Source organism: Anarrhichthys ocellatus, unplaced genomic scaffold (assembly GCF_004355925.1).
Source record: "Anarrhichthys ocellatus isolate YVR2014 unplaced genomic scaffold, GSC_Weel_1.0 scaffold5, whole genome shotgun sequence".
Taxonomy (NCBI): domain Eukaryota; kingdom Metazoa; phylum Chordata; class Actinopteri; order Perciformes; family Anarhichadidae; genus Anarrhichthys; species Anarrhichthys ocellatus.
This window is the reverse complement of record NW_022280035.1, coordinates 1,056,114-1,071,854: the sequence shown is the minus strand read 5'-3', so window position 1 is coordinate 1,071,854 and position 15,741 is coordinate 1,056,114. Positions and strand designations below refer to the sequence as shown.

Sequence of the window (15,741 nt, the reverse complement as noted above, 5' to 3'; positions counted from 1 at the left end):
GTGGAGTTCCTCCGCTAACTAAATCTACAGTTTGGTCTATTGCATGTTTCCACCAGTAGAGGTCACTTTTGTTCTAGCTGGTAGCTGTGCTGTAGTTCTAGTTTTTAAACTGAATTGTTTTTTATCCGATGTCAAAAAAAACACTCATTTAATGTTCAAAAACGTTTACCCGAGTAGTAAGAATAATATCAATCCATGTGGATGATTTAAAAATACATTTTATGGCCATAATAAGCAATGTAAAATCATAGTTCTCAAAGACTACAATACCTTTGACTCACTGTGGGGGGCGGCAGAGCGTACTTCCCGGGTAGTTTACCGGAAGTGGACGAGAGGAAGAAGAAGAAGAAGAATAACAGACTCTCCTTCGCTAGCAAGCTAGCTGCTGCTGGGAAGTAGCGTCAACAATTTCAGGTATTGTGAATTTTACAATCATAATACTAGTCTAAAACTGAATATACACGTAGATAGAAGACAACAAACCAGAATAGCACTCTTCCCCGATGTGTGTATTCGATATAAGTGCACCGAAAGCGGGACGTTGTCTTTGTTTTGATTCGTGTTGACGAAAGTCAGGCTTCAATGTTGTGTTTTTCACCGAAGGCCCAAACTGTTGTGACTTCTCTCAAACCGAGTAGCTAATTCCCAAAAACGTTGTTACGTCATGTTACGTAGCTTAAAAAATAATTTATGTCTACTCACACGATACCATTGTTTATCTACTCGTTGAAGGATATTATCATAATGAGTTATGCGGAGAAACAGGACGACATAACGAGGGAAGAGTGGATGGAAAAACTCAACAATGTCCATATACAGAGAGCTGATATGAACAGGCTCATTATGAACTACCTGGTCACAGGTGAAGTACCCATTTATTTAAACATTATTAGTCAAAGTTTACTCTCTGTTTGTTTGCTTGAATGTGGAAATGTGTTCTGTTTAACAGAGGGCTTCAAGGAGGCCGCGGAGAAGTTCAGGATGGAGTCTGGAATAGAGCCCAGTGTCGACTTGGACTCCCTAGATGAACGGATTAAGATCAGAGAGATGATCCTGAAGGGACAGATCCAGGACGCCATTGCACTGATCAACAGTCTGCACCCAGAACTGCTGGATACTAACCGTTACCTCTACTTCCACCTACAGGTAACATACAACACACTGCCTCCCAAGTTTTCAGAAGTCCAGGTTTTTGCACTTCTATCGATCTCATTTCCACTTCTGTTATTTTCACTTCCCTGTTGCACCCTTTTGCGTTTGCAGCAGCAGCATCTGATCGAGCTGATCCGTTTGAGGGAGACCGAAGCTGCCCTCGAATTTGCCCAGTTGCAGTTAGCGGAGCAGGGGGAGGAGAGCCGGGAATGTCTTACCGAGATGGAGAGGACACTGGCGTTGCTGGCTTTTGACAACCCAGAGGATTCGCCTTTTGGAGATCTGCTCAATATGATGCAGAGACAAAAGGTACGCTTGGAGCCTATCAGTAAAGCTCATCACTGGCGTGTCTTGCACTTGACTTCTTATTGGAATCAGTTTAAACTGCTACCTGTAATTCATGATTATCCCACAACAAAGGTTTTCTGTGTCATCCGAACACAGTTCAATGTTAGTGCTGCAGAATGTTTCAGACAAATTCCGCATATTTCTTACCCAATTTTCAAATGAATTATATATGAATTACTTGATTTGTGTGTGTATTTTCGGGTGCTCTCTGCGTGTGATCCACTGAAGGTATACAAAGCGATCACACGTCTGTGTCCTTGTCCCTCAGGTGTGGAGTGAAGTGAATCAGTGCGTGCTAGACTATGAAAACAGAGAGTCAACACCCAAGCTGGCCAAGCTCCTGAAGCTACTGCTGTGGGCTCAAAATGAACTCGACCAAAAGAAAGTGAAGTATCCCAAAATGACAGACCTCAGCAAGGGAACCATCGAAGACCCAAAATAAGGACCCCCAGTGAAAACATACATCATCATTACAACAAATGGACACATTTCCTTTATCTATTTATACCCCGACAAACTGACTCATACAGAGTACAACCTTTTCTTCTTTTTGTAAGGGTTGCTTTTTTGATACTTTAATAACTTAGAACATGTAAACTGGATTGATGGCATTTTAAAATGACTTCTCACACTAAAGTAACATGCAGACCATTATTATAATTTACATATTTGTTTATGTAGAATTAGTATATTTCAGCTACACTAGTTTTTCTGTCTGTTGGCAGGGAAAGTTGTCTGCGTAGGAGGGTGTGAATAAAGCCTAAATTAGGCTGTCACTTTCTGTTTGCGACCAGTTTGATGTTCAGGAGAAATGGTTGGCTCGGTGTTCCTCAAATACACAAACTTTTACCGTACATCCAAACACACACACACATTTCAGCTGGTAGTTTTCAGCTGGTAGTTTTCAGCTGGTAGTCTTATGTGACGGCATTGGCCAAAACAAGACACTTGAGATCTTTGGAACTACTGTGACTTTGAAAGTTTGAGTTCAGCTTAAGAAACGTGCCGCATTATTGCTTGAGACATTATAAAAAGATGCAAACATAGACTGGAACCAAGAGAAGAGAACGTTTCTAGCTATACATCACGGTAGCAGTTAACAAGTGGGACAAGGAAGGATTCCTGGAATGTTAAAAAAGCTCAGAGGCAGCCTCAGTTTCATACAGTTCTAAGATATCAGATATTAAAAGATGTGAATGAATAAATCTCTGTCCACAGACATGGAGACACTTATACAGATAGATTATTAATGTGTATGGAATAAGTAGCTCTTTTGCTAAATTTGATGTGCTTTTTTTTTTGGCTCCGATATTGTTTTGCAATAAAAGTGACATTTTAAACAGCGCAAGTCATAAAAAATTAAACGCTTGCAGTGTTTTTAATTCTGGAATTCTCATAAAAAGTGGTGCATGTACTCAAGTACTGCATAGTTATGAAGTACATTTACCTGAGTGTCCATTTGATGGTATTTAACATTTCTACTACACTTCCTTTGAGAGAGAAATATTGTACAATTAACTCCACTGCAATTTTCTGACACTTTACAGATGACAAAGATTCACAAATAGGTATCCATTTATCTTATATGATGCAGTAGATTAAACTAGTCACCTAGTTACCTAAGTGGTTAAACTAAGCTCCAGCCAACAATACAAACTGCTGCTTAGCATTTTACTGTATTTGTTGGTTGAGGTGGAGCTAACTTTACTTCCAGTTGTATCATGTTAGTGCATCATATTTTACGAGTTCATCACATGTTTTGTATATAAAGTTTACCTGTAAAATAGTGACTAAAGGTTAACATTTACAGTTGATCACTTTTACTTTCAACCCTTTACTTTAACATCACAAAGTACAGAGAATCTTAACTTGTACAAATCAACTAATAACTTATGATATAGTATTAGAGGTAAAGCTACCCAGCAGTATGTGTATCATTCATATAAGCTCCACTTTTAAGTTTTTTTCTGCCACTGTATTAAATATGTTTCTTATAATGGGAAATGAGTAATTATCCAGAAATGGGCAATTTTGCATAGTGAGTACTTTTACTTTTTGGTGTATTTTGATGCTTAATAATACTTTTACTGAGGTAACATTTTAACTGCAGGACTTTAACTGTACATAGTGCAACTTTTACTGAAATATCCGAGTACTTCTTACGCCGCTGTGTATTAAATATGTAACTTATAATTGAGTATTTATCCTTGTGGTGCTACTACAAATGGGCAATTGTGCACACTAAGTACTTTTACTTTTTGGATTTTAACTGCAGGACTTTAACTCGTTTTTACACGAGTACATATTGCAACTTTTTTACTGAAATATCGGAGTACTTCCGCCACCGTGTATTAAATGCATTCCTTATAATGGAGTGAGTAACCCACCCCCACCAACCCAGAGGATGAGCGAGCAGCTAAAAGTTGTGCAGAATGCAGAGTATTATGTAACTCAAGCAGCCAGAGGCGGACGGGCCGTTTTAAACATCCTTGAGGGGCCACTGCGGTCAGGTGGAGCAGCGGTACATCCTGGTGCTCAAACGATGCTCCCGTAGACCTCACTGTGTTACATATGTTTCTATTTGCACCGTCATGATTGGAGCCGGTGACCGGAGCCAGGCGTCTTCCTCCGGAGGTTTCTTTGGGGGATGACACTGAGTCGGCAGACTAGACAGTTGAGACCCGTTTAGAAGATCATTAACCCTACCGATCACCAGGAGAACTGCGGAGTGAGGAGGCTGGAGAGAGAGAGAGAGAGAGAGAGAGAAATCTGACACGTGGATTACTCCTCGAGAAAAAAACACACACTCCCTCCTCCAGAACCTCAGTTCCGTGATCATCGCCTGCCTGACAGTCCAGTCGTGCTGGTTATGGATCAGAGTTTCTTGTTAAGGTATGGTTAGGATTCCGCAAACACTCATATGAGGTCTTAACGTTTACTTTTACTGACTTGATCGAACCCGGAAAGAGATCGAAAGGAAATCAGCCGAAGCGGTTGAAAGGAAGGAAGGAAGGAGGACTACCGTTAACTCGCGCTGAATGGCAGTTATTCAAAAATATGGCAAGAAACATAGTCCAGATTTGGTCTGTTACAAGGAAAGCCACCCGTCCGACAAGGTCGGAGCTCCTGGGTGTCAGAAGAAGTGGAACGAACACAACAACACCTGGTCCAGGTAACGCGTTTAACCTTCATATTGACAAACGTTCAACTGTGCTGCTTGTTCCTGGTTAACGGCAACGTTACAAACGACCCCAGAGGAGAGCGATTAACTGACATTCATAATGATACTTTCAGCAACTCTTTGTCCTATAACGCTTCATGTGCCGCATCAGGAATATTGACTATTGACTATGTAACGTTAAAGTACCTCAACGTGTCGTGGTGGTAAAACATGACACGTATCACATTTTGCTGGGTGAGTTAAGATGAAGATGTGGAGCCACAACGTATCGATCGAGCGGCTGGTGAAGAAGGAAGTAGACTAAGCGGTGCTTCCTTAATGGAAAATAAATGGTCGATCATAAAATATCATTCACTTATTATATATGGTTTTGACACCATACTGCATGAATCCCCTGTAGACTCAACTAAACCATAACTCTTAAACTTAACACTGATGGAGATACACTTTTAGAAGTTAGGGTTCCAAACGGCTTAAAGGGCCGAGGCTCTCACCTTTCTTCTGAATAACCTTATTTGAAGAAATAGGTGGTTTTCAGGGGTTCTTTTGTAAGATTAGGGGGTACCCATTAAGAACCCAATTCATCCAAAGAACCCCTTTAGGAAGAAAGAGTTCTTCAAGGATTGATTAAAGCTTGGGTGTTAAAAGATAACGCACACAGACCCCAAAAACTGATTGTCAGCCATGATTGTTGTGGGTACATCATTTCTAAGTGAAACCCTTGGAATATAAAAGAGTTCTCTGTAGAACCCCCTGGGTGGGTTCTTGTTAGCACCCTTAGGTGGAGGAAATATTCTGGGTAGAACCTCAGAGATGGTTTTGGGTGGAATCGTCACACCATACTAGGGTTCTCTGTAATATCCTCTCAGAGATGGTTCTAGGTATACGGTTCTAGGCCTTTATGTTGGGTTCTGCCATGAGGACAAACTGAATAACCCTTTATGACTTTAGTTAGCAGCTTTATTTCTGAGAGTATAGAAGCCACTTTGACTCATGTTGAATGTACTTATTAGATAAGTGATCATGTGGTCTTTTGTCAAAAGGTTTGTCCCCCAAATGTCTGGTTCAGTACGTTGTGCTCCCCCCCCCCACAGGCCAGAGGCGAGGGTATGGACGGTGGTGCTGCTGCTCGGGACGTGCCTCCTCTACTGCGCCCGCGTGGCGATGCCCATCTGTGCCTTCAGCATGGCGGAGCAGTTCAACTGGACCAAGAGGGAGTCCGGCATGGTGCTGGGCAGCTTCTTCTGGGGCTACTGCTTCACCCAAGTGTTCGGGGGCTACGTCAGCGACCGGTGGGGAACAATAGTCCTGTTGTGACATGACATTGGCCTCTGTGAAAACTGAGTCTCTTGGTGTCTACAGTACACAGATGTGTCATGAATGCTGACTGTGGCATTTAATTGCCACCTGTTTTAGCTTCCTGCTCATCGTATTATTTGCATTGCAGTGACGCAAACAGTCCGTTTGTGTTTGCTCAGACTGCACAGATGATCCAGTTACATAAAGCTGGATGTTTTCCTTTGTATATTATCATGTTGTTAGCTCTTAAATTGCTTGCAGTGACATAATAAACAGATAGGAGTTGCATTCACTACAGAACCGTCACACCAAAGTTCCTCAAAATGTATCCGTTTGACTTTGCAGAGTTATTTTCTCTAGTGTTTGCACAAAGTTGTGCCAACTCTCACCTCCTTTAGCTGAAAAAAGCCGCTCTCTGAGCAGGCGGAAGTTAAAGCTGATACAGACTGTGTTCATTTATACTCTGTGTCCTCAGGGTTGGAGGTGAGAAGGTCCTCCTGCTGTCTGCAGCAGCCTGGGGGTCGATGACCGCCTTCACCCCGATCCTGGCCCACTTCTGCTCCCAGCCGATCCTCTCCATGACGCTGGCCCGCTTCCTCATGGGCTTGTTGCAAGGTGAGATGGACGCACAGTCTGGACCGAGGTCTGGCGTAATTATTCTACTTATTAAGTTTGTTTGCCTGTGTTATGAAATAAGTTAAAGGCAGACAACATAAAAAAGAGATGCATATTAAAGTCAGTGTCGTCTGAGTGATTGTTTTTCTCTAAAAGTACATTTTTAGGTACTTTTTTTTATGCAGTGAGGCCTGAAATCCTGTTGCATTTCATCAACAGAAGAAAAGAATGATTCATTTATTTATTGAGTAACCATATGCCATTTATAGACCCCTGTGACGAGTATGAATTCCAACATGTTTAGTGTGTGGCATCTTTCCTTTGTTTGTTTATCTGGGGCAGAACAATCCTTTACATCATGCATTGGTGTAGTGATTAGGGCGTGTTTGTAACTGGGCTTTGGCAGCAAGATCTTGTTACAAAACTAAAGCAGGACGTTTATCAGCACCTGTCAAACGTATTTGCTGTGTAATTCACACTGGCTCACATTTGTGTTTAGCCTTTTATTGCCTCGTTTATTCCTCTTTCGAGTTTCGCTCTAAACGTTAAAACCCAATTCTGTTTTTTGTGTCCTGATTTTAGGGGTTCATTACCCTTCCCTGGCGAGCCTGTGCTCTCAAAAGGTGGTGGAGAGCGAGAGAGGCTTCCTCATGAGCACCGTGGGTAGCGGCTCCTACCTGGGGTGAGTCATAAAGGGTTGGTAAAGAGACGTGTGTTTCTTCTTTGAAAATCACTGTTGCAAAAGAGGATTTGAAAGCTGCATTAAGTCTGACTCACCTTGTTCAGCCTGCATTCTCCTCCCCTTCCACTGTCTCTTTTACCAGGCCACCGCGGTTAGCACAGCCCCAAGTCGATTGTGATTGGTTTAAAAAGATACAAACAAGCCAGAGTGGTTTTTTTCCTCCCCTCTACCAGAGTGTTAATGTGTGGAGTCAGACCTCTCTTTAGTGCTGACACGGCGCTGTGGAGATAGGTTATGACTATGTGAGACTTATTGTGATATATGCAATATGGTGAATTTATTGTCTATATGCAGGCGGCAACCTCCTGGTCTGAAAGTTGAAGTGTCTCAAAGCTGCATTCTCTCTAGTGTCCACCAGGGGGCGTCTCCTCTGGTTGTATAGAAGTCTATGAGAAAATGACTCTACTTCTCTCTTGATTTATTACCTCAGTAAACATTGTAAACATGAGTTTATGGTTTCACTCTCTAGTTTCAAGTCTTCTTCAATACAGCAGGATGTTCATTTAGTAAATGATGGTCCATTTAGAGTCAAACAGACCATAAAGCAGAGTATGCTTTAGGGGCGGGGCTACCTTGGTGATTTACAGGTTGGTAACACTGCGTTGTCTGGTCTGGGAGTTGTATTCACTTGATATTTTTAATTGTAACATTTTTGGTAGCTTAAAAATGTCTTATCCAGCGTTCGGTTGTACTTAGCTCCGCCCTCTTGTGTCACTTTCGGTTGCAAAAAAACAAAACCCACCAAAGGGTGACGTCACCTCTTATATACAGGCTGTGTATATGCAGATGTTGGACATATTTTACCTGAACATCCTGATATTTGTTTGCATTTCAAAATTTCAGCTCGTCGAGTACTTTACGACGTTCCGACATCTCGTGGCCAGGGTGTGTTTGTTTGACTTGTCATGTCTTGTGACCTTTTTCTTTCTCAGCACTCTGGTGATCGGAGGGGCCGGCTCCCTCATGCTGGACCTGTACGGCTGGCAGAGTGTGTTCTATGTGTCCGGTCTGCTCTCCGTCCTGTGGGCCTACTGCATGTGGAAATATCTGCTCAAAGGAGAAGGCAAGGGGAGCCCTTTAATGAATCCTGTAGCTGCTTATTTGTGTTTAAGGAGTCTGTGTCCCTCTTTGTATTGCTCACATGCTTGTGTTCATGTGCGTCTTGCAGGGCCTATCATCACCCTGGAGTCCCTGGGTGGGTCCCAGTCCAAACTGTCCAAAAGACACTGGTTAAGGCTCCTTAAGCAACCTGCAGTCTGGTGAGATAAAGATGAAGGAAGTGTTTGTGGGGGGGGGGGGGGGGTGTTTGTGCAAGCCTCTGTGTGTATGTGTGTAGAATGTATCTCTGCCTTGACAGATCATAAATTAGTACGGAGGTCTCTGTGAGAGAACTTTCTGTAGACTAATGTCCAGCTTTTAGAAGTACCAGATTTTAGAAAGCCTCTGGATGCCTCGTTCATATTCATGCATTATGTATTCTTCATGCTTTCAACCACATGCTACTTGCCTTTAAGGGGAGACCCTACAGGTGAATTGGGTAAAAACCAAAAATCAATCACTTACTTACTTACTTAGAAAATACTGTCAACCGCCATAAAGAAATCTATTTTCGCCATGTATTTTTGAATAAAATGTTGTATGAATCAGGCTATGAATGATATATGAACAAACCCCTCTGTGAAAACCTTCAGAATATAGAGAGGAATGAGAGAGTCTGAGAAACAGCCTTTAAAGAAATGTTTTGTAACATGACAGACATTTTCTATACATCGCTACAGGTGAATAGGATAAAAAAAATTAACCAATAGACGCCAACATGAAACTTCACCAGTTGATTACTGACATTAAGTCAATAACTGTTTGTATTACAAGTTTTCTGAAATGTAATGTTTAAATATGAAAATGAGGCATTGTCCAATGGTAGGTTTTGGTGAATTTAGGAGAAATCTACAGACGCAGGTAGTGAAATAAACACTTTAATGTTTATTTTGGATGTTATGGAAGCAAAATAACCCAAAATCTATATTGACCAGTGCGTGAAAAACAATGTTTTGGCCTACAGGTGTCTCCCCTTAACACAAGCTTCTGTCAAATCATGAGACGTTGCTCAAAGACACGGGACATTGTCTTTGTTAACACTGAACGACCTTTGGTATACCTACAGTATGTTTACATTCTATGCACTCATTGTGTCTGTTTCTCTCTCTTCCTTCAGCGCTGTGATCGTTACTCACCTTTGCACAGCGAGCACCTTCTTCACTCTTCTGTCATGGCTGCCCACATTCTTTAAAGACACGTTCCCCGATGCCAAGGTAACCAGGCTACTTGTTTGATCGCACGTTTGACCCCGAGGTAAAATGAATGACTCGGGGAAAACAATCACGAGGGATCAAATCAAGAAAGACTAAGCACGGCAGTGCTTTGAGCTAAATGCTAATGCCTGCATGCCAACATGCTCACAACAGCTAGCAGCTAACAGTTATAACGTTAACCATCTTAGCTTAGCCTGTTTGCATGCTAACGGCAATGCTAAGACTTCCGTAATTATTGTAATTTAAACCGAGATCTTTTCCGAAAACTAACTACGGTTGTTTCCTGTGAAGACTGAAGTTTATTTTGAAAAGACTGTATCCACGCAACGAGCACATATTGACTCTTTCAAACACACAAAACAATGAGAACTCTCTCGTGGGGTATCGCAGGAACCATTTTACGACGATACGTCGCATATATGTACTGTATACTATATATTGCAGGACAAGAGGATGACACTGAATGTTTCCTGCTGTTTCTGGTTGAGTTCATTCACACTTCACAAACTGTTGTTTTTCCAGGGTTGGGTGTTCAATGTCATTCCCTGGTTGGTGGCCATTCCCTCGTCCCTGTTCAGTGGCTGCCTCTCTGACCACCTCATCAGTCAAGGTAGATCAACTGAAGAAAAGATCTTAGTTTTTATTGATAAAGCAGCTAAATAATTGAGTGTCCTAATTCCTCTCGTTATCCCCACAGGCTACGACACAGCCTCAGTGAGGAAGTTGATGCAGGTACAATATGTGACCGATGACTTATTATTCCGTTATCTCTTTATTGTATGAGAGATTTTGATTGACATGTTTTTGTCTTTTGTTCATTCCCTCTGTTAGTTTTTCTCCATGGGTGTGTCCAGTGTGTTTACCCTCCTTCTGTGTGGCAACAACACCTTCCCCTGGGCTGTAGCATTTGTGTCCGCCACCATGGGCTTCACCACCTTCAGCCACAGGTACTGGCCCTGAGAAATGTCCCTACGCTCCGATCTCTCGCCCTGAAACCAGCACATTCTCATGCCTCCACGCCGGAGATTAGGGACCTTTCTGATGAAAGTTATATTACTATTGACTCAATACATCTAATATGTCTCCAACTGTCGGTCAGAACAAATGTAGATTTTACATTACAAATGTATTTTCATTCATATTCCAGCATTGAAATGCAATATATGCAAGAAACAATATAGATACAGTCGATGTCAGCAGGCTGGGAGCAGAACATAGTGTGTAGGCAAGACCACCAAGACCAAGAGAGCGTTTCGAGACCGAGACTTTGAGGGGTTGAGACCAAGACCAAGGCAGGGCGAGACAGAGTCAAGGCCAAGACCAGTGCGAGTCCCACACTGCATGACACTTAACAAAAAACACACAACACAATTTAAAAACACCCACAGAAAACAAACAAATATTCCTCTTCATTCACCTCTTTTATTGCCATTTATACTGTATATGTGTGCAACGAGAAATGTCTTGATACAATAATCCAAACTCGTTGCAGAGGTTCATTTTATTTTGTTTTCTACGAGCAATCCCGTAACGATGTCAACAAATCTATCAGACAATGCACAGGAAGATAAGTGATGTCCTCACAGCTGTGGTCTTGAAATATGCGGTCGATTCCGAGACCTTCAGACCGCTCGAGTAATACAACGCGATACCTTTCTCTGAACACAGACATATGTTTTCTCTTCTGATATATTTCAAATTTTCTTTTGTAGCTGAGATGTGTGAGTCAGTTTAGCACCTCATATGGCTCATGGCATGTGTTTCTTTTACAGCGGTGTATCTGTAAATGTTCAAGATCTTGCTCCTTCCTGTGCTGGAGCTTTATTTGGTAAGTTTAAAAAAAATAATCTAAAAACCACCATTTTTGTTTTATTTAAGATGATCAAAGCACAGGAGAAATTTTAATTAAATCTTGAATTTTGCATGTGTGCGTCTGCATCTCTTTCACAGGTGTCATGAATACATTTGGTGCGTTCTTAGGTGAGTTTCTGGCAGAGACACTGGGAACAAAATATCTGTGATGAATCTTTCACCAGCAGTTGCTAAATTACACCAATCTATCGAGTGAAATGATTCATCCGCTTCACACAAAATTCAAACTTTGAGCCGATGTGTCTCCTGTCAGTCAGTCATGCTGCCTCCTATGTGCACATGCATATTTCATCAAGGGAGCGTAATGGAGTTTGTGTCAGATGAATAATACAGGGAGCAGAGGATGACAGTTCACGGTCCTGTGAGGGATGTGGAACGGGCCGTGACATTCTCTCTGCGGGACAATCACATGGAAGATATTTGTGTGCTTTGTTTAAATATTTGTGGTAATTTGCTATTAATGGTGATGGTGTGCGTGTGCTTCCTGTGCAGGGGTCCTACTGGTGTATTTCTCGGGGTATCTCATCGAGACCACCGGCTCCTGGACGTCTGTGTTTGCCCTCATCACTACAGTCAACCTGCTGGGCCTCTGCACCTTCCTGGCCTTCGCCGAGGCCCGCCGGCTCGACATCGACCCGAGCAAGGTCCGCCACCATAACATCCACATCTAGATCCAGAGGGACCAGCGTGCTATCCCCCCTCCAAGGGAGATACGACCCTTTGGCAACCAGCAGCTTGGGCATTGTCCGAAAACTACTTTGATCGGCTCTGTGTCTGGTTGATGAAGTACCGCAAGAGTTACTGAAAAGCACACCGCAGAGCTTGCTCACTATTAATGACAAATTGTTGTGGAGCTAAAGCATCAAATCCTAGAAAAGAAACACAGCTGTGATCAAGGCTGGAATGGGAAAGTAATAAAGTCCACACTACCTCCAGGTCTCAGCTTGGGCAGCACACAGTGGTTAGAGGTGCTAAATTCGATTATTCGGAGCGTAACAGCTGGTAATATCTCCCTGAGCAGGGAATGAAGTCAATCTCTCTCTCCTTTTGTTCTAATCAGAGTGTCTCCGTTTTTTGTTGACATAGCTGGGCCGTGTTTCTAGTCCACGTTGTGGAAGCGTAGCACGCAAACCTCCGGTTCCCCCTTTCGGGAAAAACACTGTTGGCTCTGCCAGCACTGTTTTGCCCGTTGTTCCCGCTGCTGTCAGCACCATTAGCTGTGAGCCGTCGCCATGTTGAGAGCCGTCGAGAGGCAACAGAAAAATGCTCCCGATCTCGCATTCAGCACCTTTAAACCGTTACCGGGCTGCTGATTTACACTTGTCATTTGTTACAGAATGTGTTACTGAGCACGAGGGAAGTCATGGAAATCGTCGAGAGTGACGGATGTGGAGCTCTCTGACAGTTGTGACTTATCGAGGTGTGTGTGTGTGTGCGCGCGTGTGTGTGTGTGTGTTCGTTCTTACCCTGCGGGGGTGGTGGGGGAGACGGTGTGGGTGACGCAGGGAGAGTCCAGCCTCCCGCACCTGAAGTCTTTTATTAGTACGCCCCACTCACCCATCACTGTCTGAGTGACACCTCATTACCCAGCCGCTAATTACTTGGCAGGCGCTCTAATGTCCTTTACCGTTTCCTGCTATACTCCTCATCTCCATGGCTACACGCTCATCCTGTCAGTACAGTCAGACGGGTCACGGCGACGCGGCTTTGATGGAGTGCGTTCTCACCGTTTGTTGCTTTAAAGAATATGTTTTGAGTTGAAAGACCAAAGGTAATTCATTTTCCTTTATTTCTATGTGATTGCATGTAATAGAAATACCAAACTTAATGTACTTTGGAGTATATTTATTTGATTCAAATTAATTTTTTTACATTTCTTTTTAATGAATATTTTAAGTTAAAATGAATAAATATATATTAGGTGAGATGACAGAAAATCATAATAAGTTATTAACAGTGTAATGCAGTATGAATAACCCTAATAGACCTTTCAGCGGGTCTAGTTTCCTCGCTTCTTTTCTGACCTCCACTTTGAGGGAAAAGGTCCACATCATCACTTTGGTGAAAACTAGATCTCCGACTTGTTGTCATCGCACTTAACTTTGATGTTAGCTAGGCAGGAGGAGATGTCTGAGGTCCCTCCCCTTCCGCTGTTCCCCGTGGGATCTTATTTTGGGCAAAAACATATGTATGTTTGTCAATGGAGAGAGTCAAATAGTTTTTTTATCCCGTTTGAATTTGTGCCATAAATTACACACGTGATGTTGGCCAATTTAACAGATAACATTGCACGCAAAGAAAGAAGCAGTGTGTCGCAGGTTTGTTGTAGTACCATCTAGTTTTGAGTTAAAGAGCCCAGTGAACCACATCTCTGTTCGACACCAACACCAACATGGCCGTTACTTTGGCTTGCTAGCGAGCTAGCTAACTTAGCTATGTTCCACCCACAAATGTAACGTTATCTCACCTGATGCGTTTTTATCCAGCGATTCTTTTTTCTTTTTTTTTTTAATCAGCCTTGAAACGAGTGAGTTGGTGTGAATTCATCCTGGTACGAAACACACCGGCACCGTAGCTTCAGAGAGAGGCGTCAACTACTCGACTTTCGGCGGCGTCGTCTTTTTAATTGGGTCTTTTTCACTTATACTTCAACAGTTGTACGACAAAACGTAACTTTCTTAACGTGCAAACATTTATTTTAGTTGACCTGACATTGTATGTGTAATTCATGGGATAATTCAAACGGGATGAAATAATTATTTATCTCTCACCGTTGACTATCGTACATATTTCTTCTGAAATAAGGTAGCATGGTGGTCAACCAAAAGGGGGCGGGACTTCACCTCCCTATAGTTAGCACAGAATGGAGCCCATTCACGCGTCATGGCGGTGTCAGAAATGGTGTCTCTGTCTCGCTGAGGCAGATTTAAATATAGTTCCTCTCTGTTACGCACTGACGCGATGAATGTTGCCGGTCAGGTGAGAGGATTTAAAAAATCTTGAGGCTCAGTACAGTTGAGCAACTGGAGAACATTTGGAACGTTGACGCAAAGTACGTAGCAACGAGCTAGCTGTCAAGCTCCGGCTGAATGTTGAAGTGAGTGTTTGTAGCATTTAACTTTGGCATTCACAGCACAGAAAGATTTCACTTGCAGTCCAGATGCTCACGTCACACGTGTACCTTTTTTTTTAAATCTATGCATTTATTATGTTCTGCCCGATGTAAGCAATGGCAGAACTTTAAGATGTGTTCACACTGTCATGTAATTGATTCTTGTGCTATCGCTACATTGTTGCCTTCTCTGTAGGAGTTTTGTTGCTTCTGTGGGACTGGTTATCGTTATTCACATACAAAGACGCACGCGTTTTCTTGAGTGTTTTCTACAAACACTCTGAAGTGCATCCTTTGGCTGGAATGGATTTATTTTTCAGAAGTGCCCATTGTCTTGGTCAGTGGTTACAATGTGGACGTGGATTTATTTAAAACCATTGCTCTGTCCCTCAGATTAAAGATGCATTTACTGTATATCAAATGTACTTAGATCGTTTGTGTCTACTGACTATTTAGAATAATTCATTTTGATATAAAATCTGATATCTACGCCAAATGTCACTTTGATTCTGTACCGACTATGTTTATTTGATGTGTTTGTACACAAAGTGTCTGCCTACACCTTCCAGATACCAAATGTATTTACACGGTACAAAATACTCAGCCGTCAACTTCTTAGCCTTATTATTGCATTATTTACAACTGCATTCATTGCTTGTAGCTTTGTGTTGTTACTACATCTTGCAACATGTTGTATGAAATAACTCATCTGGTCACCAATATTTCTCACTTTGTGTTCCTGAAAGCCTTTCTGTCAAATCCTGTTTTGATAACGTGTAAGATATGTATGATAGAAAGAATACATTCCTGCAGGAAATATGCAGTATTCTAATGCTTTTAAGACGTGTTGTATTTAAAAGCATATATTAACTTTGAATAAAAAAAGTCTATTTTGTCAACACTGCTGAGTTGTTTCAGTGTGCTGCTCTCTCTGTATGTATTTGCTCTGTAGTGCCATGAGGAGGCAGCACAGTGTCAACAATGAGGAGAGCGCATCCAGCCTCCCAATACGTTCTTCTGCCGTGTAGATGGGAGTATCTGTGGATGATCTCTTATAATGCAGTACAAGCAGAACATTGTTTTTCATGCACTAGTCAATTTTGAGATT

At 42.2% G+C, this 15,741-nt stretch overlaps 2 protein-coding genes across 5 annotated transcripts; both read left to right on the top strand.

Moving 5' to 3' along the window:
• The first annotated feature begins 328 nt into the window (after positions 1-328).
• On the top strand, positions 329-3,896 carry LOC116382489 (glucose-induced degradation protein 8-B homolog). 2 transcript variants are annotated; one of them, XM_031845583.1, is made up of 5 exons: positions 329-414; positions 733-862; positions 950-1,146; positions 1,264-1,461; positions 1,769-3,896. In XM_031845583.1, the coding sequence occupies exons 2-5, from the start codon at positions 745-747 to the stop codon at positions 1,940-1,942; spliced, it is 687 nt and encodes a 228-aa protein (XP_031701443.1). In that variant the 5' UTR covers positions 329-414; positions 733-744; the 3' UTR covers positions 1,943-3,896. The 2 variants fall into 2 exon arrangements, with proteins under 2 accessions (XP_031701443.1, XP_031701442.1); XM_031845582.1 differs by lacking the exon at positions 329-414 and having other exon boundaries at positions 424-862.
• Positions 3,897-3,966: 70 nt separating this feature from the next.
• slc17a9b (solute carrier family 17 member 9b) lies at positions 3,967-15,534 on the top strand. 3 transcript variants are annotated; one of them, XM_031845581.1, is made up of 13 exons: positions 3,967-4,392; positions 5,776-5,973; positions 6,456-6,595; positions 7,178-7,277; positions 8,270-8,400; positions 8,506-8,596; positions 9,553-9,649; positions 10,172-10,259; positions 10,347-10,381; positions 10,481-10,596; positions 11,422-11,477; positions 11,600-11,629; positions 12,014-15,534. In XM_031845581.1, exons 1-13 carry the CDS (start codon positions 4,370-4,372, stop codon positions 12,190-12,192), a joined length of 1,284 nt encoding a protein of 427 aa, XP_031701441.1. In that variant the 5' UTR covers positions 3,967-4,369; the 3' UTR covers positions 12,193-15,534. The 3 variants fall into 3 exon arrangements, with proteins under 3 accessions (XP_031701441.1, XP_031701438.1, XP_031701439.1); XM_031845578.1 differs by having other exon boundaries at positions 3,967-4,672; XM_031845579.1 differs by lacking the exon at positions 11,600-11,629 and having other exon boundaries at positions 3,967-4,672.
• Positions 15,535-15,741: the final 207 nt, after the last annotated feature.